Here is a 25,190-nt window from a genome sequence, read left to right as displayed (position 1 = left end):
GAGGGGGAGGAGCCGACCCTCCCCGCCGTCCCCCACCGTTCCGCCTCCCCAGCTCCAGCCGCAGCCGCGCTACCCCGCCCCGGGCCGCCCCGCAGCCCCCGCCGCCTCGGGCTCTCCCCGCCCCGGGGTTGCCATGAAACCGAAAGCGGCGGCGCTTGCGCTTCCCCGCCCGCGCTGCCCTCCGCTCGGAGCCGCGCCCCGCACCTCCCACCGCCGCCCCGGCCCGGCGGGCGGCGAGCTCCGGCTCAGGTGCGGCGGGGAGGCGGGCCGGGCCCGGCAGGTGCCGCGGGGGGGCGAAGGCGGCGCGGGGCGCGGGGCCGGGAGGCGCGGGGCGGGAGGGCCGCTTCTCTCCGTGCCGCTCCTGGGGACGGGCTGCCCGCTGCGGTGGGTGACGGATGCTGCCCGCGCGGAGCCTGGCGACGCCGCCCGGCCCGACGTGAAGCCAGCCCTGCTACAGCGCCGGAGGGGGTGGGTGGTGGTGGTGGTGGTGGTGGGAGAGGTGGATTTGGGAGCCTGGAGGGGGAGAAGGAGGTCAGGGCTGCTCCTGGAGGTGGTGGACTCACCGCGCCTCGAGGTGTTCAAGAACCGCGGAAATGTGGCACTGAGGGACGCGGTTAGCGGGTGGGGATGGGTCGGTGGATGGACTGGATGGTTCTAGCGGTCTTTTCCAACCTTAACGATTCCATGTGGTTCTGGTGGAGGGATGGGCAGAGACATGATGTGGTTGTAGCTGTGGCTTGCAAAAATCATCTCTGGGTGCTGGGCGGGTGAGTAAGTACCACCTGCATTTTTTAAAAGTGTTTGGAAAGCAGGTAGATGGTGAGGGCCTGGAAAAGTGCATAAGCACACAAGACGTACTGCATCATGAAATGGAGCTGATGAAACCGTGCAGGTTTAATTCTTTAAGCCCAAGAGAAAGGGATGAAGGTAATGGGTCCACATGTAGTCCGGGCCGGCTGTGTTGGGTGTGGGTAGGAGGGACTGTGCAGGAGGTGGTCTGCTTCCTTAGAATGGATATTAAAAAGTCTCTTACAATCAGGGTGGTGAGGCACTGGAACAGGCTGCCCAGAGAAGAAGTAGATAAAGAGAAGTTCCTGGAGATACTAAAGATCAGGCTGGAGTGGCTCTGAGCGTCTGACTGAGTTGTAGGTATCCCTGTTCACTGCAGGGGAGTTGGACTGGATGGACTTCAAGAGTACCTTCCAACTCCAACAATTCCAGCATGGATGCTGGAAGAGATAGCTGGAGTTCAGCTTTTGCAGGAAGACAGTCTGCAGCAGTCTGGAGAACTTGTGAGCAGCTGGCAGGAAGCTTTGGCTCAAGGTGTTAAGTGTAGAGAGATAAGTAAAGACAGGAAGGAAGAAAAGAAAGCTTGTGGCTCTCACAGACACTGCAGGGGTGGTGGGAAGATGCACTGAAGCAGTAATTAGAAAGTTTGGAGAGAATGAGAAGTGGCATCCAGTAGGAGGCAAGGTTTTTAAACTGGAAAGCTTCTATTGGAAACTTTGATAAAAGGAGTTTCCAATTAATGCAAAGAGCAGAAGCCACACAGCTCTTTATTTTACCTGCATACTTGCTAAACGCTGTATTGAAGATAGGAGCACAGTTCTTGCAAAGCCTTCAAAGTGGAGAGCTATGGGTCAGGTTATAGAATCACAGAATGCTTTGGGTTGGAAGGGACCTCAAAGCCCACACAATTCCAAGTCCCTGCCAAGGGCAGGAACACCTTCCACTGGATCAGGCCACACATCCAACCTGGCCTTGAATGTTTCCAAGGATGGGGCACCTGCAGCTTTTCTGGGCAGCTCTGTCAGTGCCTCGCTGTCCTCCAAGTAACGAATTTCTTCCTGACAACTAATCTAAATCTCCCTTCTTTTAGTTTGAAGTTGTTACCTTCGTCCTATCGCTATGCTCCCTGCTGAAGAGTCCCTCCTCAGCTTTCCTGTAGGCCTCTTTAGGTACTGGAAGGCTGCAATGACGTCTCCCCACAACCTTCTTTTCTTCAAGCTAAACAAGCCCAGCTCCCTCAACCTTTCCTCATAGAAGTGCTCCAACCCTCTCATAATCCTCACACCCTCCTCTGGACCCATTCCAACAGCTCTCCATCCTTTCTCTACTTGGGATCCCAGGCCAGGACACAGTAGTGCAGGTGGGGTTTCACAGGAGCAAAGCAGTTGGGGTCAATCACTTGCCTGACCTGCTGGTCACACTGATTTTGATGCAGTCCAGGAGATGGTTGGCTTTCTGGGCTGCAAGCACATACTGCCAGCTCACAAAGAGTTTTTGTCCACCAGTACCCAGAACTCCATTTCTTCAGGGCTGCTCTTAATCCATTCTCTGCCCAGCCTGTATCTGCACTTGAGATTGCCCTAACACAGGTTAGGGCACTTGGTCTTGCTGAACTTCATGATGTTCCTTGTTGAGTCCACCTCTCTGGAATGTCCAGGTCACTCTTGTTGGTGTCCTTCCAGTTTGTCAGCTGCACCACCAGCTTGGTGTCATCAGCAAAGATGTTAAATAATAGTAGTCCCAAATAGATTAGATACTATTTGTTTTGTGCTGAACACTTTTGGGTAACTTTGCCAAATCACTTCAGCGTGCAGCTACAGACTTGCTGGGTGCTTGATCTCCCAGGCTTTATTAGCATCCTTTCTTTAAGTTAACCTGTACGCCTGTGTCTTTTCTGATTCTTTTTCTGGCCTTTCGATTATAAATAGGTAGACAGATGTTATTTATCCTCAATTAATAGTAGGCTGTGGAGAGAGCATTTCTCTTTCTGGTCCTTCACAGAGTCTGTATGAATTAAAATATTTGTTGGGCCCTTGATCTTGAGAGTTCTGGTGATAGCTGCAATCTCATGGGTATTTTCTTTCATCTTGCAGACATTCCATTCTCCACAGTGTTTAGTGGCCTGCCAGGAGCAGTGTGCTGACACGTCCTGTGTCTCCTTGGGTCTGTGCCTTGATTTGCAGAAGAACCTTTTATTTTCTGGTCCTGCTCAAGTTTCTTGGCTCGTGACCATGAAGAGTTAATGTTCACACTGTTAGTCCCTCTGTTATCTGTGCTATTTGGGCTGTACACACAGTTGTTCCATCTCCTTCCCTCAGCCCAGGAAAGAGGCTAACCTCTTTACTCTGGCGTGTAGCAGCTCAGGAAGGTAAGGAAACTTGAGTCATGCATATCATTAATAAAAATGCAGCAAAAATTTCCATAGTCTCTACATCTCAGTTTTACAACAATTAAATGTGAGAACTGTCAGCACCCCGAATTGCAGTGGTTTTAATATGGGACTGCCCACAGTGCTTTGTAGCTAAGTGCATTTGTGTGGGGAACTCTTTAAGAGAGTTTATATTTGTCTTAAATTGACACTTGCAAATGGGGTTCTCTAAGGGCACATATGCTGTTGTGTCCTTATTTTGCAGAAGATAATACTGAGAAGTTGTTATTACACAAAGCCACCAGTGACTAAACAAACCTCAATGAGAGAAACAATCCGCAAAGCAGTTTTGCCTGAGGTGGTCACTATGAGATGCATGAGGCAATGTGTTGGTTTCAGGCACAGAGTTTCTGCCATAAACCAACAGTGAATTCATGCACTTAGAACTGGAGTATGGCCCTTACTGAATATGAAAGCAAAATCTCAGGTTTCATTTCTTAATGTTGTCTTAGAGACAGCGGGTATAAAGGGTCACCAGATCATATATTCAATTGAATGTATCATGCAAGACTATTAGGCACTATCTGTAATGAAAAAAAACTTATCTGTTGGTTTGTTTCTTTGTCACTGACATCAAACCTCATGGCACTTTTTCCCAGAGGAATTACCAGCACTGACCTTGGTGATGTCTGAGACACACCTTGAAGGCTAAAAGCCCAGTGATGTTGTTCACTGCTGGGAGCAATACAGCTAAAACCGATGCCAATAGCAGGAGGAGCACTGGGTGTCACCCTGGGTGTGTTAACATCCTTTTTACATGGCATCTTTCCTGATATTGGGCCCTGTGAAAGCCCTGCCACCTGTTTGTAACTCTGTAAATCTCCAGTGTGTCATGTTTGATCTCATCAGGACTTCTTAAGAACGTGTCCGTTCCCCTTTCTCATTTTTAAGAAAAGACAGTGATGATAATCTTTACTGTCACCACTTTCCCAGCAGCAAGGTCATGAAGTCACTGATACTAGTTGGTTTCTGACATACCAATTAACTCATCATAGGCTAGAAAATATGTGTCCATATGTCATCAGACACATACATGTATCTAAGCACAATCCACTGAGCTTATGAATTCCTGCAGTTGAGCTGAAGGGAATTTCTAACCTCTGGAATTACTAAGTGTCCAAGAAGAAATAGGTGGCCTGCCAAAATCTCCTGTGTCGTGGTGAACATAGCACAATTTGAGCTTATCCTAGTAATGCGGATGGATAACCATAGGGTATATTGAGAGATTTTTTTATCTGCGCTGATTAAATCATTCATTAAGATCAAGACATACGGTTGAGTGCATGGAAAATCAAACTCTCTTGTGCATTGAATAGGTATTAATGGACGCTCCGACTGAAGTCAAACCAACTGATATCCTGCATAGCGTGTGCCCTTGGGGTGGGGACGGAGAGGTAACCTCTTGAACCTGGTCCTGCAGCATGTGTGGTCTGTACTATTTGTTAGGAAATGTGAAGACTTCATTTTGGTTCTGGTACGCTTCAAGAAAGAAAATGTAGTTGGTTGTCTTGTTCTCCACGTTTCTTTTACTTCGTTTCAGTACCTTTGGTTTCTTTATGTGGTTCTTGTGTGTTTGTTTCTTTCCTTAAATGCTGTTCCTGGCCGTCTTTTCCATCATCCTGGTGTGCATGCTTTAAGCTTGCTGATGCTCCTTGCTGGTTCCTCCTGCCAGGGTCTTCAGCACTGCACTTAGGGCTGCAGGAAATGGAGGGGGGCCCAAGAACAACAACCCCTTTCTACTCATCTGCTTTCTACTCATCTGCTGAGCGAGATTGTTTAAAATGAAGATCCTGCTCCTACTCAACTTCTCCATTTGGGGTTTTCCCCAAAGCTTCCCAGAAGCAGATGGTGCTTCCTGGAGTTGTGCTCACAAACACTGTATTCTCTGCAGTTCTGCCTCATGGCACTGGCTGGATGAGTGCTGCTTCCAGAGTTGATGGTTTTAAGGAGAACCCATGTTGGAGTTATTTCGCTCATCCTTTGTCAATTTATGCACACGCTGTGCATTGTGCTTGATCAAGGCATATCCTAAGGATGTGAATTTGTTGCAAGGACAAAAGAGTATTTTCTGTTTTATAAGGTTTAGCCATATAATTTATTTTAGGCTGTGTCTAGAAATGCAACTTGGATCAGTTTAATTGATCCCATGAAAAAGAAGCATGCCTTCAAATAGATGCCTTTCTCTCTGCCAGCACAGTACCAGCTTCAGTGATGACTTGTCTGTTCCAGTGCTGTAGGGATGGTTCAGGAAAGCATGCAGTAGTCTAAAATCCTCCTGGGAGGGGAGACTGAGATTGAACAAGATTAGAAACGCTTCATGAGCAGGCTTAATTAAAGGAAAAAGGCTAAAGAGAGCATGTGTGGCATTTGCTGCAAGACAGAATAGAAGCTTTTTTTTCAATACTTGTATTTTAAATAACAGGAGTACTGAAAATTATTGCTTATCTAGAAAATAAGATGCCTTACTTTGAGGGGATGAAGGGAAATTGTTATTACTTGGTTTAATTAGGGGCTCATTTAACTGAACAAGCTGACCAGTACTCAAGCTCTTGTCGTTAACATACCGAATAAAGGAAGAAGAGACCAGGAAGCCAGGGAGGGAGCAGACCAGAAGAAGGAAGGAGTGGGATTAGAGATGGAGCCTGTGGCACTGCAGGAAGGGAATCATATATTGGTCCAGGGAAACAAGGTCGTTGTCCACAGAGACTGCAGGGATGGAGACTGCCAGGAGTCCTGTGTAAGCGCTTAACTTCAGGCTCTGAAATAAACAGGGTGTAGGGTGGCCTTGGTTATTACAAATCCAAATACAAACATCTCTTTTTGTAACAGCTGGAAAATTCTGTTTTAAATGTGAGATGTCCATGCAGCCTTCAGTGTGAGTTCCTGTGGTAGCTGTAGCTCAATGGTGCCATTTCCTCCATGAGCAGTCCCTCAGCTTCCTGCAGCGAGCAGACCTGCCTGTGCCCACAGGGATTCCTTGTGTAGGGATGGATCTGGCAGGGCTGGGCCTTGGGTTTCCTTCTACCCTTCTGTGCTTGCTCCTGACCATTTGTTTTCCCTTTAGATATACCATTCAGCACTTCCGTGAAAGCGATGTTATCAATATGCAGACTCTGTATCCTAGACTAAATCTGTGCAAAATGTTCTTGGTAAAATTATGTTGCTCCAAATAGCAAATTCTGCAATTGGTACATCAAAGCTGCAAGGAAAAATGCTTTTAGATGGCTTGCTCCTGTCCTAACACTTTTGAAACATTTTTAGACATGATCTTTTCAATGCTACACCAGGGGATTTCCACTCCCTCGCTGATTTAAAATGCTCGTACTGTTGTTTTAACCACAAAGCTTACACTCGTGCACGCTCGCTCTCTCATTTTCTCCTCGCTGAAGATCGGCTACAGATTTCAGGTACAGTTCTACTAAAACGTGTCTCAGCAATGATGTCAGGATTCTAATGCTGTTAAAATTTTTTGTCATCTGTAAGCAGCTCCTCGGGTGCTAGCTGCTGCAGGGGGATGTGTGAGTGCCACATGGTTGTTATAGAGGGCTTCAGAGCCTGAAAGTTGTCTGGAGTTGAACTCCCCCGCTGAGCTGACAGCAGCATCCAGAGCATGGGCTGCAAGCAGAGAGGTCTGCAAGTGTGCCTTCTGTGGAGATTGCTGAGGGGGGTCAGGATGATGGTAAATCATCTATATAATGATACAGAAGTGTAGAATTGACTGACAAATGAAAGAACTGTTCAGTTCTGGGGCAGGGTAGCCTGATAGAGAACAATCTGTACGATGTTTTCTTGTGACCATCAGTATTTACTAGCTTGAAAAATAGCTATTTACTAGCTTGAAACATAGCTATTCAGAAAATGTGGGGTTTCTGGAGTGTGTGGTTTTTGGTTTGTTTTTGTTGTTGTTTGTTTGTTTCCATGTGTCAGTGTTTTTTAAATGACTAGATTATAAAGTAGCTTCATTGATTGTTGTGTTTTTTTTTTAATGACTCTTGATTGTGACCTCTCAATAGTGTTAGGAAGAAAATTAATTTCCAGCTGAGAACACAATTATTTTAAGACAGAAATCCATGTTACTGTAACTTAACATTGTGTTAGTTAGATGTAGAGAGTTTCATGATAATACAAAATTAATAAATTTGTGATTAGGAAATCCAGGGAAAATAGCAGATGTAGCAAATAAGTAAAATTGATCATAAAATTGAAGCTACTTAAGCACAAGATACACTTTGCTAGTTGTGTATTGCTAATTTTTGAAGTGCTGTCTGTACTGTAATCTATGCCTTAAAAATAATGGAGTCTAGTCTTATGGGGATTCATTATAATGCTTGACTGTAACTCTATGCAAAAGAAACCTTTCTGTGCCTCACTTCACTTGGTGAAAATTTTACTATGGAGATCAGCAAATTGATGCTTGCTTAGTAAAGTTTTACTATTTACTGTAAGCCTGTGAAATATGGTAATGCTGGAGTTTGAATTGGATAATATTGTCTAACAATACCTGATTTGATTCTGCTGCCCTCTGCAGCAACAGGCTCTGTGGGGCCTCAGAGGAAGTTCTGAAACTGCTGCAGTTAGAAGCACTTTCTCCTGGATGCCAGTTGGTCACTGCATCCAGTTGGTCATTTTTAAGTAAGCAGAGTAGCTCTTGGTGTTGATTTGCTGCTGAGTGAAACCCTGTGTATCTCAGTGGTGAGTCTCCTGGATCCTTCTCCTCTGTAACCTCAAGGCTGGGAGGTTTCAAGAAATGCAGCCAGGATCCTTCTCCCCTGCAGGGACTTTTCTAGTGCATTTTGTTGTGAGCAGTCAAAATATTGTAACTCTCCCTTGGGTTAGGAGGAGTGGTGATAAACCAGCAGTGATATCAGGCAGCATCACCTGCTTTTATTTTTCTCTGTGACTCAATGTAGTCTGCTGCATCTTCGATAGGTATGTATTTAATATGTATAGACATCTACAGTAGTCCTTTAACAGACTGTTTAGCCGTGTATGTTAAGACTTGGAGCATATGTTTGCTGTCCCCAAAATTCAGTGTTTTCATAGTGAAGCCATATATTACTGATAAACCATATGACTTGGTTATTTTATTTCAAAAGTCCTGGAGGCAACTAATCTTTCTAGTTTATAAGGCAGCTTGAAGAGGGTCTTTCTAGTGCAAGGTATGTTCCCTTCCACCGTATTTCTGTCAGTCAGCTCCCATGGAAGTGAACTGATCTTAGACCTCTGAAGATCTGACTTTTACAAAACTTTCCAAATCCCAACTTAGACGGGTTTCCCATAATAATCTTCAATAGGAGGGATGGGGCACCTTCTAAGACTTTCTAAGCTCTGTTCCTTTTCCTTCTCTGGAGATATTCAAGACCCGCCTGGACGCCTACTTGTGTGACCTGGTGTTGGGAACCTGCTTTGGCAGGGGGGTTGGACTCAATGATCTCTGGAGGTCCCTTCCAACCCCTACAATTCTGTGATTCTGTGATTCCTTGGGGCAAAGGAATAGAGCTAAACTGGAATTAGAGCGTAGGATTACAGATATACAACTTCATGTCCTATTAAATATATTTCATGGAATCATAGAAGGGAAGGAAGTAATCACAGTGAGCAGCACCCCAACCCTGGAGCATAGCTGAGCATTATCTTCCCTTATATTATGAACCCAAGTGAAACTGTGCTTTCAGCTAGTAGGTCCCCTATCTACTAAACAGCAGGACCAAGCATCCTATTTTCTTGTCCATGCTTAATAACCAAACCAGCAATAACAATTCACAAACTTACCTTTCTCAGTTTAAAAGACTTGGTGGTGTTCAGTGCCCATGTGCTGCATTGGCTGTCCTGGATGTTTGGGTGCTGCACTTTCTGTAGTGGCTCACGTGCTCAAGGTCACATGGCAATGTGATTAACCTCTCTTGGGAACCTTCATGTGAGAGAAAAGAGGAAAAACATACTGTCTTAAAAAAGAACTACAACATTATGCAAGTGTTTTTCTCTGTGTGCAGTGAGTTCATGGCTAAAAAAAAGTTAATCTGTCCACATTAGTTCAGTGTCATTGTTGCATATGGTCATAATTGTTGTATGACTGTAAATCAGGCTCATGTTGATTTGTCTTCTTAGGTTCTCCTTGTGTCTTACCCCACTTCTAAGCAGTAAGTTAGCCCAACCAGAAATGGCTGGGCATCATCTGATGTGGTGGTAGTTAAAGCTAGATAAAGAAATTGTGTTTTTGTTATGAAGCTTCTTCGCTGTGTTATTGCTAGTGAGATATGTATCTGCATGCAACTCAGATAAAAAAATGTTGTTTCGGAAGCATTCTGCTGTTGATGTAGGTAGGGGCAGGGATGTGAAGCAAGGTGGGAGCCCAGCTGTGAGCTGTTTGTGCTGCGCTGCCATTGAGCTGCCACTCTTTGGTAGCTCTCCATACTACTCAGGCTTAGCTTTTGGTGATTCCAGCTGCTTCTCTAGGTGCAGAGTTCTGTTCAGCAGTGCCATTTACATGCAAGATAGGAACGCTTACACAACAGAGGATGCCCTCATGTTTTTGGCACACTCACACAACAGAGGATGTCCTCACGTTTTTTGCAGCTGGGAGCAGGCAGAAGTGAAAGCACACCTCGGTGGTGGCGTGGGCCAGACCCTGGCGTAAGCAGGAAACTGATGCAGTCAGCCAGCGGCAGGCGGGTGAGCACAAAAAGCATTTTTTCCCCTCATGGTTTCCCACTGATGCTAACTCAAAAAGCATGGGCGTGAGCAGCGGTGACCAGGAGGGTCAGAAGGGCTCCTGCAGCCAGCCTGGGGCTGCTGTGACAGCAGTGGAAATACGTCACCTCACGCCAAGCATTGGCCAGCGGTGGGTCTGTCACCCAGCCATCACCTCTGGCTCCTCGGGGTTTGTCTCACGCCAAACCACACTGATTCAAGCAGACTCCACTCCAGTTCTGGTGTGTGGCAAAGCGAAGTGCCTCTTTTTTGTCTTACCCCCAGCCCCTCGGTCCCAAGCCTGTGGAAAGAGCTGACCTACAGCTGAAGGGCTGCACAAGGAAATGGCGGGAGCCTGATAGGGGCTGCAGCAGCCCCTGGGCCCTCACAGGATCCTCGCAGAGTCCTCCCAGGCTGTGTGCATCACATGGCCTGGTTCATCGCAAAGCGGCTGCACGTCCCACAGCAGTCATGTAATGGCTGGTGACAGTGGCAAACCTGAGCTGTCTGTGCCTGGGAAGGCTTTCAGGATAGACCCTGAAAGAAAGAAGCTGGTAATCATGGATTTTTGTGTGTGTGTGTCTGTGTTTGTTACACAGTGTGGCATCAACTTGCAGAATACATGATGCCAGAAGGTGCAAGTCCTGAAGTGTGACAGGACTGGACTGGAAAAATTGGATGTTCCATAGATGAGAAGAAGCATTCATAAATGAGAGGAATGAGATGTGTTTTGGTGTTCTTACTGAGTGCTGAGTTTGCAGGAGATTGGCCAGCAGGTGCCCATGCCACACAGGTCATGGTGGCCACTGCACAGGCCATTGGGTCTGTGATGGAAGCTGTGCTGCTGGTAACCCCTCAGGCTGCCTCCCTGCATCCTCAGTGGGCATGAGGGAAATAAAATTGCTCCTTGGTGAGCATCAGAGAAACGAGAACCCTGTTGTCAGAGGAAAAAGGGTCAGACAATGTCTGATGAGTCCCATGTCCAGTCCTGCAGGCTGGTAGATGAGTGCCCTATGAGGCCCACAGTGAGCAGATTGGCTCCTGCTGATCGTGTGTTTTGGCTTGCTTTCAAGTCATCTGCTCCCTCTGGCCTGCAAGATTTCCTTGTCCAGCACAGGATTTTGAACAGTAGAGAAATCTGCTTTCTGAGCCCCAGCTGCTCCATGACCTTTCAAATTCTGTGCTGTGCCATCCTCACCACTGTTTCCATGGGCCAACAGCCCTCAGTTGAATGGGATATGCCATGTATCAGTGCTGCTCATTGCCATCTGTGGGGTTGCTGTGGTCATGTGCCAGCCATGTTTCCACAGCAGACACCCTCAGTGACCTTACAGGTGCTGAGTCAGGCCCTAGCGAGGTGCCAGCAAAAGTGACTCAGGTGACTGGCAGGGAGAATGATGCACCCAAAGGGGAAACAGCATGCTCAAGTACTGCTGTGAAATTGAGTAGCTCTGTGGTGAATTGTGTTTTGTGCTTTCAGTAGTGAGGTACAGACCAGAAGATCAAACACTTGACTTACGTTCTTTTATTTAAGAGAACATGGTTGTGGCTGATGAGCTGTGCTTTTGTACACATCCTGTGAGTATAAATGTCTTCTGAATGCAAAGCTACAATAAAAATCTAGCAGCTTGAGGTCTTTGGCTATTTGCACAAAAGTACTGTAAGATTGAGGGGATCTGTGGCAAATCTCTAGGTCTGTGACTGTTAGAGCTGGAAACAGATGTTGTTTTTTTCCTATTAGAAAACTAATATTGCATTCATCAGGCGTCTCTGAGCTTTTATAGGTTGAGCAAAAAACTTATGACATGTTTCTGATTGCAGTCTTCCTTTTTCTTTTTTTTTTTCTTGCAGGTGAGGTTAATGTAGCCAAGAACTGACATACAATTAAGTAAAATTTTGGAAAAAATGAGATTATAGTCTACTGCTATAAATGAATGATCATCTGGAAATAGAAGGATGACAAGATAAGAGGCTTTGGGTCTTTTAACACCTAAACTGAAGGTAAAATCCCTCTACTTCTGGTTTGGGTTTTTTTTGTGTGTGGTTTTTTTTTTTTTTTTTTTTTGTGTGTGTGTGTGTACTCCTGGCCATGAACCACAAAGCTATCTTGTTTGCACCAGTGCAGTGAATTTGTGATACTGTGTGGGAGAGTTTCATGTTAAGCACAGACTTTCCTGGCAGATCTTAGGGCCAACACTTGGCCTCTGCTTTCCCCACATGTGCCTGCTTTAAATTTTGGTGGTTTTTTTAGGCTAACACTTCCTGCAAGAAAATTGAGAAAAAATTCCCAGTTCTGGGAAATCGTTCTCAAATCCTGAAACTCTTTCCAAAGTATGTTTTAGTGCTTGTCATGTAAGCATCATCTTGGGGTCCTCTGAGCATTCTGTTGTACTTCCACAGTTGATGTCACGTTTCCCTTTGAAATCTGTTGGACCCTTCTGCAAACTGAAACCCTCAGACAGATGGCAGCCTGCCACAGGCTATAGCAGAGGTGAAGTGACTGATGGTGAGCATTTAATAAGATTCTTCCCATGTCTGATTTTCCAGAGCAGCTTCCATGGCCTGTGACGAGCTCACTGGTGTCTCGGGCATCTTTACGCGCCAGAACTCTGCTAGTGCTGTATCTCTGGACTTCGAACCTGACACTGACTACAAGTTTGTGGAAACCTTAGAGGACCGGTACAAGTGTGCCTACTGCCACTTAGTCCTTCACAATCCCCACCAGACAGGATGTGGGCACCGTTTTTGCCAGCAGTGCATTCTCGCTTTGAGGTTAGTACAAACTCCTTCCTGTAGCTACAGGCTCCCTGTCCTCCTGTTCTTAAACAGAAGTCAGCACCTTCCATAAATCAACAGTGAATTCCATAATAACAGTGATTCTCTGCTAACACGTTGTATGAGAGTCAATGGGAAGACTTCTGAAGTCAGTGACTGTGTGCTCAGTCTTTTTAAAGTGTCTTTAAAGATCTTACAGGGTGCTGGTGAGAAATATAGGATTGTTTTGGCAACTGCATAGAAGTCAGCATATGAAAATTCTTTATATGAATTTAAATATCACTGAGTGGGACAATGTCTTGGTTTGTCCATCTGTTATTGGTACTACTCAGGTGATTTTTTTTTGCATTAATATTTCATGTTATTGGCGCCAGTAGTTAAATTAAAGCTAGTTTCATTTGGTTCCATGTAACTTCTTTACTTTTAGTGGAGACCTTGAACTGATGTTAGTATTACCCAAGACTACAGTGAGATCAGAGGGCTGTTGCCATCCGTTTGCTTGGGATTCACCTGCAGGTATAAATAAGCTTACCCGGCAGACCTATCAAATGTCTTGTGTGCACAGGACAACAGCAGAGAGGCTGGATTGTGTGGACAGATATTGCTTTTACTTTTTACGAATTTTAGATGCTTTCTATTTGTCACTTTTCCCCCTTGGGGTTGCCTCCCTATGCACAACTGCCTCAATATGCATTTTCTCACCTTTTATCATAGGACTTCTTTTAATACAGGGGCAATTAAATCTTCCTTTATTGTTTTAACAAGGACTGCACTACTTGTACTAAACAGAGGCTTAATGCACACAGGAGATTTTTTCAGATATGACATTTGTGAGAAGCAGATGGCCAGAGAGTGACAAGATCCCCTTTAATTTAAAAGGCATCTTATTAACAATTGTAGGACAAACTGCTTTCTGTTCTAAATTCATTGTTGCAACTTAACAACCTCCCAGAGCTCTAAGCAGACTGTGGCTGTGTAGCTGCTAGAACAAAGCCTTTCCAAAGTGCTTTTTGATTCTTATGGTACCCCCTTTGAATGGGACATAGACAACTCACAATCCTTCCATACCTTAATATTACATTAATTCTAGGTATGATGTTTTGTTGATTCATATCAAGGAAAATATCACTTTGACATAGGAACAGCAGATAAGATTTAACTTGTTAAACTATCTCCGACTTAAATTACTTATTATAAGAGTGACTAAAACGTAGGAAATTTAACATGGATCACGAGTTTGTGCCTTCAGATTATTCAGGCTGGACTTTCTTTTGATGAACCCATGCTGACTATGCCTGATAACAGCTTTGTTCTCTAACTGCCTTTCAATATCCCTCAGGACAATCTTTTTTCACAGCTTTTCCAGGCTAGGCTAACAGGTCCATAGTTTCCCAGGTCTTCTCCTCCTGCCCTGTTTGCAGCTGGGTATAATACTGTGCAGCTTCCAGCCATCAGGAACCTCTCCAGACTGCCATGACCTTCATTTGATTGTTGAGAGGGGTTCAGCTACAATGCCCACCTCAGTGCCCTGGGGAAATGCCATCAGGGTCCACGAACTTCTGAACGTTCTGCTGATACAGCTGTCCCTTACAATTTTGGTGACTACAAATTGAAAGTCACTGCTCCATTATCCATGCCAGTTGAATTCTAGCGTAACCCAATCTTGGAAACTAAATCAAATCTTCTACGGGTTAACACAACTTTTCTTTTAATCTAGAGGACTGAATGCAGTACCTACATGTCCTGTCGACAAAGAAACAATAAAAATGCACGAGGTAAGTGGCTGTGCATGCAGAGATCACCTGCATGAAAAAAAGCAGGCCAGCTGAGAACAAGGCGGATCTGAGCCTTTTTGTCCCCTGAGGTGGAACAGCTTTTGTCTTATGAAGCAACGCTGATTGAAAGTGAAGAAAAGAAGATTTGGATGTACAGCTAAAACTTCATTTTATACTTCACATTCTAAAGTTATTTCAGTTTAATCCTCTGTATTTCCAGTAAACTGTCAAATAGTTTCACAGAGTTTTAAATCTTCTCATGTTTTTTGATATTTTTTATGGTGGATTTTTATAGGTTATTTTACCTTGAGAGTTTATAGGCGTACTTTTTAATCCCCTGTCTTTTGGGGGGATCTTGTTGTTTGTCTTTAATTTTTGACTTGGTTATAATTTGCTGTCTTAACTATTTCTATTATATATCATTAACCCTGCAGATTTATTTGCTTTTTGGTAACTTTTTAGAGGAAAAGGTAAGTTCGTGCCGCTTATTTTGCAATCTACCTGATTTTTGTAATGGATTCATCTGTTCTTGTTTATATACCAAGGCTTGAAAGTATGCTGCCTACTTGATCCTGCCAGAATGAATTTCCCAGCAAAATGAAATATCTCTTCCCTCTTCTGCTCCTCAGACAAAATTGTAATCAGACTGTCTTTGTGATTTTGTTTTTCACTCACTGCCTGCTGCCCTGTGGAAATGTTATGACAGTAGTGCAGCACAGAGCAGCTGTATAATGCTCTGTGTAGGAAGATCCCTAAATAAGACTGGAAGTTTGCTCAGGGAGCTCACTTGCTTCTGCTTACACAGCTGTTTCTCAGAGTCTATAGACAGGATGTCTGAGCATCATTGCCATACCATTCCTTTACAGGTATTCAAAGACAACTGTTGTAAAAGAGAAGTTCTCAACTTGTATGTGTTCTGCAAAAACTTCCCCGACTGCAATTCAAAAATAATTCTGGGGCGGTATCAGGTCAGTTGGCTCAATCACATTTTAAGCCTCTGATTTTCATGTGAACTTTCTGTCACAAACTAAATTTCAGTGGTTGTCTTCAGACTTTTGTCGCTGTAGCAATGTGGCTTGAGTACATAGTCTGTGTCTTAGTTATACACTGAGTAACAAATACTATGTCATGGCTGTAAGCTTATACCAGCTGCACCTTATTTGTTTGTTAAGAACCATTTGCTTTATATGGCTGTGAATATATCTGTCATTTTGCAAGTTCAGGAGGACTGTAGTGAAGGTTTTCTATATAATAATGAAAAAATAATGATATGGAAATTTAAATATTATAAAAATAGCAAGGATAACTCACATTAGAAGTCTGTGCAGGGTGATGTGGAACTGGGGAAAGAGACCCAATTCAGGTGAGCAGGTTGGTGCTCAGCCTAACCTCACCTCCTTGCTGCTCAGCAGAGCCTGAGGTCAGCAAAAGTCCAGAGCCATGACAGCACAGAGATGGCCTTACTATATCCACAGCATCTGTACTTGATTTCTGTACACTTAGGCATAATTAGATGCTTGATTCTGGAAAACTTGCTAAGACGTGCTGGCCATTTTGGCCTATTTGAGTGAAAAGTTGAAATCCTCTAGAGGACTCCTCAAATTTTCAGAATTTTGAGTGTCACCAGACTGCCAGATGTTGCTGTGTGTCACACTGGGGTTTAATTTGCTTTTATGTGTTGCAGGAACATCTTCAGCAGTGTTTGTTTGAAAGCGTGCAATGCACTAATGATGAATGTTGTGATCAAATCCTTCGGAAAGATTTGAAAGATCATTTGAATCAGCACTGTAAATTTCGAGAAGAAATGTGTCAGTACTGTAATAAATATGTGGTGTTAATTAACATAAAGGTAAGATTATAAGACATTCCCTGGAATCCATCCATATATTTGCCTCTTAATATTGCTGAGTGAAACATTTCCAGCATTGCAGTGGGGTTTTACCACTCATGAAATAAAACTTGGCTGAGTAGCTGGAGGAGAAAGCATAATAAAAACGAGAATGCTTTAAGTAATACCAGTTACTCTTACTCTCTTAAAAACGTAATGTGGGGCTTGTGTGTGTATGTGTATGATTACTTTTTGCATGCCACAATTAATAACTACTTCTATGTATACTGTTTTACAAAAATGCAAACCATTGCCTTGTTTTTCTTTTTCCCCAGAATCATGAGGAAAATGACTGTCCTGATTATCCCATGCCTTGTGTCCAAAACTGTTCACAGATAATTCTGAAAAAGGAGGTACGAGGACTTTTTTTCACATGCAACAATTCAGCAAATCACACATTTCACTGAAAACTAAAACTCACATCACATAATACATTGGCTCACACCAATAAAACTTCAGCACTCTAAGTATTTTCTTTGTTTGGTCCTACATGTGATGTATGTCCCATCTGACAAGTGAGGTGTTTGGTCACTGCAAAGCACTGGTATTGCAGTATGGGAAGATACCTGTCTTGCTTATTGACTCTGAATATTCATTTTCCTCTTTGTGCAATCAGCCATGACATTGGCTTCTGTTCGCTCCTTATGCAAGTATTTAGATTTTATCAGTGCAATAAGGTACTTAATATTTATTTCATTGCAAGTTTCTTTGTTAATATATGCAGATTGAAAAGCATCATACTGTGTGTCCTGAGACTGAAGTGGACTGCCCATATAAACAGTATGGCTGTCTTATAAAGGTAATGTTTTATAGATCATTACTTGTGCTAGAAATTTGTCTCCCAAACCAGAGTAGTTAATCAAGATAATCATTTTTACTTCTTTTACAACCATTTCTAGTAAGATGCTACAGCAGAGAACCAGGACTTCACTTTCAATGCACAGAGGGGACATTTTAAATCCTGACATCAATAAATCTTTTAACCACCAGTTTCAAAAATCTGTGTGTCTGATTGTTTTGTTTTTTCACTCCCCTTCTGCCTCACTAAGGTGAAAAGAGGGAAACTTGCTGAACATGAAAATGGTGCCCTGCGGGAACACATGCTGCAGATTTTAGACAAGAATTCTAGATTGGAAGAACAAGTAAGTTGTATTTAATGAACACTCTTCAAAGTACTTGGCAGTTTGGGAGATTATGTGAGATTTTGCGTTTGTTGTCTGTTACAGTTCAGATGCATTCTAAAACGACTGGTTTTATTGTCCTTGCTTACCTCAGAAGTCAGAATATGCTCTTCTAGTGAAGTCAGGCAATTAGCTGGAAACTTGTCTGTGCTCAGGCGTGTGTATTCTACATCAGACACAATGGGAGCCTTGTTGCCATCGCTTATATCATTTGCTTTTGAGTTCTTGCAATTGATGCGGGGATGTCCCGGTGGATTGGAAACTGGCAAATGTGATGCCCATCTTCAAAAAGGGCCGGAAAGATCATCCTGGTAGCTACAGGCCTGTCAGTCTCACCTCAGTGCCCAGGAAGGTTATGGAACAAATAATCTCGGAAACCATCATGGACCAATTAAAGGTCAACCAGGGGATCAGGCCCAGTCAGCATGGGTTTATGAATGGTAGATCCTGTCTGACGAACCTGATTTCATTCTATGACAAGGTGACCCAATTAGTGGATGAGGGTCAAGCTGTTGATGCGGTCTACCTGGAATTCAGTAAGGCCTTTGACACTGTCCCCCATAACATTCTCGTGGAGAAACTGGCTGCCCATGGTCTGCATGGGTGTACATTCTGGATGGATGAAGCACTGGTTGGATGGCCGGGCCCAAAGAGTCGTGGTCAATGGAGTCGAATCTAGTTGGTGGCCGGTCACAAGCAATGTCCCCCAAGGCTCAGTATTGGGGCCGCTTCTGTTTAACATCTTCACTGATGATCTTGATAAGGGGATTGAGTGCACCCTCAGTAAGTTTGCAGACAACACCAAGCTGGGAGGGAGTGTTGGTCTGCCAGAGGGGAGAAGGGCACTGCAGAGGGACCTGGACAGACTGGATCAGTGGGCCAAGGTTAACAGCATGAGTTTTAATGGGCCAAGTGTCGGGTCCTGCATTTTGGTCACAACAACCCCAGGCAACCCTACAGGCTTGGGGAGGTGTGGCTGGAAAGCTGCCTGATGGAAAGGGACCTTGGTGTACTGATGGACAGTCGGCTGAACATGAGCCAGCAGTGTGCCCTGGTGGCCAAGAAGGCCAATGGCATCCTGGCTTGTATCAGGAATGGTGTGGTGAGCAGGACTAGGGAAGTCATCCTGCCCCTGTACTCAGCATTGGTGAGGCCTCACCTCGAGTACTGTGTTCAGTTTTGGGCACCTCAGTACAGAAAGCACATGGAGGTATTGGAGCAGGTCCAGAGAAGGGCAATGAGGCTAGTGAAGGGCTTGGAAAATCAGCCCTATGAGGAAAGGCTGAGGGAGCTGGGGCTGTTTAGTCTGGGGAAGAGGCGGCTGAGGGGAGACCTTATTGCTCTCTTCCAGTACCTGAAAGGTGCTTACAGTGAGAGCGGGGTAGGTCTCTTCTCACTGGTGACAGGTGACAAGACGAGGCGAAATGGCCTCAAATTGCGCCAAGGTAAGTTTAGGTTGGATGTTAGGAAACACTTCTTTACAGAAAGGGTGGTAAAACATTGGAATAGGCTCCCCAGGGAGGTGGTTGAGTCACTGTCCCTGGATGTGTTTAAGAGCCGTTTGGATGTGGTCCTCAGAGATATGATTTAGCAGAGGGTTGTTAGAGTTAGGGTACTATGGTTAGGGTGCGGTTGGACTTGATGATCCTTGAGGTCCCTTCCAACCTGAGTAATTCTATGATTCTCTGATTCTATGCCAAGTTTGTGGATAGAACATTTGAGGGTTTCAGAGGCCAGTCAGATTGCGTTGAAAAGAAGCCTTGGGGTGCTGAAGTCATCCCCTCTGCAGAGGTGGCACAGAGCAATGCAGAGCCTCCTGCCTCCTTCCTCCTGCCTACTTGTGGCTTATAAAAATCTCACTTCGCAAGCTGGGCAATAACAAGTCAGATTTAAGATGCAGGGATATCAATATTTGACAGTGCACATCCTTGAATTTTGAATTATCCAGCTAAGTTAGAGATTTTACACTGCAAACTTCTCTACTTTCTCCTGTACCATAACATGTTTTAATTTAATCCCTGTCCATTTTGGTTGTGCATGGAGCTTTTACTCTGTATTTTTCCATCTCTAGATATCTGACCTGTACAAGAGCCTGGAATTTAAAGAGATTAAAATCCAGCAGTTAGCAGAGGCTGTTAAAAAGTGTGAGAAAGAATTCAGACAGTTTACACAACTGTTTGGTAAAAATAGCAATTTGATGGTAAGCACACAGGTGAGTGACACATCGTTTTTTTCCTTTTTGGCCAATTGCATTCTTGTAGTTTAAACCATGCAATATGAAGTATGTTTATCCAGTTGTTATTAATATAAAGACAATAACAAATACTGCTTCTCAGACATTTCCCAAGCCCTTCTTATTTATAATGACAGTATTGTGTTGTAATAGTAGACAGTATTGTGTAATAAAGAAGTTTGGGTATCTAATCAGGGCAAAAAAGCACTGTATAAATCCTCATGGCCAGATCCCCATGGAAAATAGGAAGGTGTGAATTTGAATCATCATTTGAATGAAATAAAGCAGCATTAACTGATCTGAATTGAGGGATAGCTTCTCAGCTGGTAAATGCCAAAGGAGGGATTAGTTGGACACATTCCTGAGGCAGCAGAGTACTTCTGATTGTACTGTGTAGTTGGTATTGCTCACATGTTAAAGATTTCTTTATTTCCATGAAATGGCTGATTTTGTAAATGTCCTTGTCTCCGCTTCCCACCTTCTTCCTATGGCACTGACTGGAAGGCTCTTGCCAGTCATCTGGATAAGTCTGCACGACTGGAATCGCAAGTAAAACAGCTAATACAGATGGCAAACCAGCAACAAAGTAAATTAGACTTGAGACCCCTACTTGACACAATTGAAAATGTAAAACAGAAGATTGCCCTTATGGAGACATATGATCAGCGCTTAGGTATGTTGGGACTTCCTTCTTTTCTGCATGGGTTTTGGGATCTTTGTGATGGCTAAGTAGAGGCTCTGGTGCAGCAGTCAGTCAGTTGTAACTCTTAGCTCTTAGAACTCTTAGAAGGGTTCTCTTCTCCAGGCTTTCTATGACCAACCTGTGGTAGTACATGCTACAAACATCCTTCCGCCTTCCCCTACTCCACAGCGTCACCAGGGGGCCCAGCTCTTGAATTCCTGAGGCACAGCACACAGTGAAGCTGGGGCATTGTGGTGGTAGCAGTCATTATCTCAGTCCTAGTCAGACACTAAATCTGGCTTGCAGTTAGCATTTTTCCTTATTCAACTACCTGCTGCAATTAGAATTGGAAAGAAAAAAGTTAACAGCTATAGTTAACAGTCTGTACTCGGTATTGTTCTTATGTATTGTCAGCTCAAATCTGGCTGCTCTTTGACAGTTTTATTTTACTTTTTCTCAGTTGTTTTGGAAAGTCAGTCCAGCAAACATGATCTCCAGATCAATATTCATAAAGCACAGCTCAATAAAAACGAAGAACGATTTAAGCTTTTGGAAGGCACATGCTACAACGGGAAATTAATTTGGAAAATCACAGACTACAAGATGAAGAAAAAAGAAGCAATGGAAGGTCGTGTCCTCTCCATCTTCAGCCAGCCCTTCTACACCAGCCGCTGTGGGTACAGGTTGTGTGCCAGAGCCTATCTGAATGGGGACGGCTCAGGCAAAGGAACACATGTCTCACTCTACTTTGTTGTCATGAGAGGCGAGTTCGACTCACTGTTGCCATGGCCCTTCAAGCAGAAAGTTACACTTATGCTTTTGGATCAAACTGGGAAAAAAAATCACATTGTAGAAGTCTTTAGAGCTGACCCCAATAGCAGCAGTTTCAAAAGGCCTGATGGAGAAATGAATATTGCCTCTGGTTGTCCACGCTTTGTGCCACACACAGTTCTGGAGAACACAAAGAATACCTATGTCAGAGATGACACTCTGTTTTTGAAAGTAGTTGTGGATTTAACTGATCTGGAGGAACTGTGAAGAAAAAAGTATCCAATCAGTGTGACTCCTTTAATTTTTATGAAATGCCTTCTTGGTGATTACTAGCCATGCAATAGTGAATTGCCACCTGTCAGCTACTCATGTGTTTCAAGGCTCTTGGACCATGTGACAGAAAATGAATTGTTAAAACATCAGCCTTTGTTTTTTAACCTTTTTTCAAGCCTGTAGCTTCAAGGCAGCTGTAAGACCAGTCTGATGTGAACACACATTCAATCCAGTGCTTTGACTTGGCTCAGTACGGGCTGGGTGTGAATGCTTGGCTCACATCGCAGGACTAGTGACTTAGGCTGAAAATTCTCCTATAAGCCCTTGGGAGCCCAGGCAGGCCTGTGGGCTCCACTGCTCACACCAATGCACATTTCACTTGTCTAAAATGGAAACATCTCAATATTAGCTTGTTTGAATCAATGTATCATGAGCCCTCAATCTCCTGGATTTTTGAAGCAGTGAGAAAGGGGTTCAGACAGACACTTGTCAGGGATCTTGCATACTTTTTTTTGTTAAAGTATTTTTTACCAGGGATTCCAGAGCAAAATACCAATGCCTCTACTTTTCTAGCTTGATATTTCAGCTGTACAGAAGGTCACAAAATGGCTGTGGTAACATCGTTTTCATTCCTGCCTAGTGCCTTGGGACTGATTTCCACTGGTGATCAACATCCACAGTCCCCAGCTGAGGTCAAAAGTACCTGCATGTCCTTCTCACCTCTCAGGATATGGCCATAAGGTACTCAGCTGCCAGATCTTGGAAGAAAGAGGACAAAATTCTTCAAGTTTGTCCTTCCAGCTGCACTCCTTGGGCCAACCAGCTCTACAGGTGGCAGGAAGAGCTCTGGATATCTGTTTGGGAAAAACCTCAGATAACATGCACTGTTCTCCCTAGAAATTTGGAATTTTGGGAATGAAGGGGGAAATAGATGAAGGAATGAAATTCCTGTTGCAACCCAGGTCTCACAAGTAGTGCAGTTTCAGCATTTGTTAAAAGGAGTGAGAGCTGCAGAGCAATTACTGATAACTATGAAATACTTAGGAAGATCTTCATTTTTATCCTAAGTTCTCTCTATATTGCAAGGGAACAATTGCATTTTATGTGGTTTATTGGAGACACACTAAGAATGCCAAGATCAGGCACCAAGCAACAAGAAGCAAAGAACACACGTGCCTTTTTAAAGTCTTTTGGGTGCTTGTAGGATGGATGTAATTTTGCACACTCAGTCATTTTGTTGTTAGAAGTGACAGAATTTTGTGTCTCACTTTTTACAGATCAGGTAGTGAAACAGCAAAATACTGCAGCCCACTGACAAAATAAAGCTAGAGCTTTTGAAAAGGATGGCATGAAATCAAGCTGGATTTAGAGTAAGAATAAGCCAGGCAGAATAAAAACCAAAATGTGGCACAGACCCCAAGGTATAAGATAGAAAATTCAAGATGGCAGATGTGGCAAAATGGAAAATGCCACTTCTGTGCAGAATGATATAAAATGATTTGGTGACTGATACTACGATGAAGGCAAAATACAACATTTTACATCTGGAAACTCATTGTTATAGGCATTTACTTTTCCAGGCAGTTTCTAGAATGTAAATCAGACAAATATTTTCAAATTTGGAGGTGGAGTGGGGGAGAAGCCTCAGCGATCTGTACGTCACAGTAAGGTAGCACATCTGGAAATTTTTCATCCAAAGTCCTTTTTGTTGCACCACGTCTGTCTATGATGGGCACATAGGGGTTTTCATAGTGACCAGACATATAGGTCAAAATCGGATAAAGGTTTGATTTTGTTCTTTTGTATCACCACCATGACTGACTTTGCAGTCCTTTTTCTCCACGTAGAGGAGAGAATTGGGCTTCATGTCTTTAACACTTTTTGTTGCAGAAAGAGGAAGCTTGTTTGAAAGATATTGTGATATCGTGGGACATTGATTCTGAGCCTCTGATGTGGACTTTGTATTGATTGATACTTTCAAAGGATAACAGAGTGGTGTCAGCTGCAGGTCCTTGGACTGTCCAGTGTGTGAAGTGTAAAATGAAAGGCTAAAGACCCTGGAGAACTGAAGCAGGATGAAGAGGATGCGCTCTGTACCTGGATGAATAACAGACCTCTCTGCCTCCACACCCCAAGCATAAAATTGGGATAATAATACTTGTGGAAATGTTAGGACTATTTAAATGTTTGTGAAGAGTTTTGAGCATGAAAAGAGCTAAGTATTATTAGAACTCCATTTCTATTTGTTGAGTTGGTGACGGCGTAGTGATGTGGGTGTGTGTCAGTGTGTTGCCGGGCCAGTGCTGGAAGCGCGCTCAGCTTTAGGCAGGCTGTGCCTGTGTTGGCGTTACCTTTTTGCCATGAATGTTCCTTTTAAAATTCTGAAGCACAAATGATTCACCCTGGGCGACAGAAATGTCCCCGTGGGAGTACTGCCTGTTTTATAATGAATTTATTGAGAAAATTACTTTTTTTCTAAGGCGATCTTATTTAAACTGGTTTCTTTTGTTACAATAGTTGAGTTTTGTGTTAAGATTCTCAGCGATTTTTACTACTTGTGAACTGCATTTTAAGTTTCATCTCAAGGGTTAGGGAAAAACGTTGTCTAGCATGATTACTGGGGAAGGATTTTGTCGTTGCATGATAAATACCAAAAAACCTTTGAATAACGTCGTACTGGGTAAACAACCACAAGCGTGTTGTACATCAGCACACGGTGTATTTTTATGTAGTTACTGACCGTTTGTAACCGTTTGAGTATCTCTTACTACAACGCAGGCATTTTTCTAACCAAACGTCAGCACTGTATACGCAAAAACAGGGTCAGAATAAATAACGTTACCATCATCGCAGAGTGCCGTGCATCCCGTCGGCGGACAGGCGTTGCCATGGGCGGTGCCGAGCGCGGTGCCGGGCGGGCCGTGACGCACAGCCGGGCCGGGGAGCGCCGCCTCCCGCCCCCGGTCGCCGCCAGCCCTTCCGGGTCAGCGCCGAGCCGCAGCCGGGCCCGCGCTGCCGCCGCGGCCGGCCCGGTAAGTGCGGCGCCGCGTCGGGCTCTGCGGGCGGGGCAGCCGCTGGAAATGGCGGCGGGGAGCCGGGCCCTCCGCTCGGAGCCGTCCCGGCGGCCTCGACGCTGCGTAGGCCGGAGGTCGCTCCTCGCTCTCGCGGAACGTGGCCTCGTCATGCGCTGACGGCTTGTAGTCGCTTTGGCGAGAAATGTTTTGTGAATGCGTTGATACTGACATCGCGTTCTAAGAAGGTTACGCACAAACGGGGTCTTGGCACGCGTTCCTGCTGCAGGAAGATGGAAGCCCAAACTTTTGCTTCGCCGTGGTGTGATGCGCTCTGTGCGGGTGCTGGCGGGGTTGCTCTTAGCTGCCTTCTCGCCTTTCCTCTGTCACCGCACCCCTCCTCTTTCTTTTCTCCTCCAAGGCTTTTGGAGACGGTGCTCTTGACCGAGCTTTTGTCTCACTAGGTATGGACAGCCAGAAGGATGAGAAAGGCAGGCTGCTCAGTGCCGCTTCCGCAGAGGACCTGAAAGTCCGAGGTAGGCGCAGCTGGTCAGCTGCAGAGCCACGGTGCTGTGTGTGTGATGCGTTATCCTCTGTGTCAGCTACGTCTTTAACTCTCATCTTTACTGCAGTCACTCGCTAATGATAACAGACTGTGGCACACTGGAAGAAAGAAACGAAAGAACCCTCCTCA

General features: G+C 44.4%; 2 protein-coding genes across 21 annotated transcripts in view; one reads left to right on the top strand and one right to left on the bottom strand.

The window, feature by feature from the left end:
- Positions 1 to 24,442, bottom strand: part of KCNH1 (potassium voltage-gated channel subfamily H member 1) — a 242,283-nt gene extending 217,841 nt beyond the window's left edge. For 5 of the 10 annotated variants that reach the window (XR_016464020.1, XR_016464021.1, XR_004167201.2 and 2 more), the window contains exons 1-2: positions 24,328 to 24,442; positions 8,990 to 9,128 (exon numbers count right to left, since the gene is read on the bottom strand). The gene's annotated coding sequence lies outside the window, so the exon portion shown is untranslated. The other 5 variants (XR_016464022.1, XM_090135085.1, XR_016464023.1 and 2 more) reach the window with 4 other exon arrangements.
- TRAF5 (TNF receptor associated factor 5) lies at positions 78 to 25,033 on the top strand. Of its 11 annotated transcripts, none has more exons than XM_090135092.1 (15): positions 78 to 249; positions 9,794 to 9,889; positions 10,193 to 10,461; positions 11,759 to 11,908; positions 12,455 to 12,679; positions 14,400 to 14,457; positions 15,324 to 15,425; positions 16,142 to 16,306; positions 16,621 to 16,698; positions 17,070 to 17,144; positions 17,395 to 17,487; positions 19,598 to 19,738; positions 20,264 to 20,432; positions 20,902 to 24,517; positions 24,961 to 25,033. In XM_090135092.1, the coding sequence occupies exons 5-14, from the start codon at positions 12,465 to 12,467 to the stop codon at positions 21,477 to 21,479; spliced, it is 1,674 nt and encodes a 557-aa protein (XP_089991218.1). In that variant the 5' UTR covers positions 78 to 249; positions 9,794 to 9,889; positions 10,193 to 10,461; positions 11,759 to 11,908; positions 12,455 to 12,464; the 3' UTR covers positions 21,480 to 24,517; positions 24,961 to 25,033. The 11 variants fall into 11 exon arrangements, with proteins under 11 accessions (XP_089991218.1, XP_089991215.1, XP_089991220.1 ...); XM_090135088.1 differs by lacking the exon at positions 78 to 249 and adding an exon at positions 6,428 to 6,624; XM_090135093.1 differs by lacking the exon at positions 78 to 249 and adding an exon at positions 6,634 to 6,896.
- Positions 25,034 to 25,190: the final 157 nt, after the last annotated feature.

This window comes from Phasianus colchicus, chromosome 2 (assembly GCF_987193195.1).
Source record: "Phasianus colchicus chromosome 2, bPhaCol1.hap1.1, whole genome shotgun sequence".
Lineage (NCBI taxonomy): Eukaryota > Metazoa > Chordata > Aves > Galliformes > Phasianidae > Phasianus > Phasianus colchicus.
Note: the sequence above shows the minus strand (reverse complement) of the source record. Positions and strands in the feature narration are given on the sequence as shown.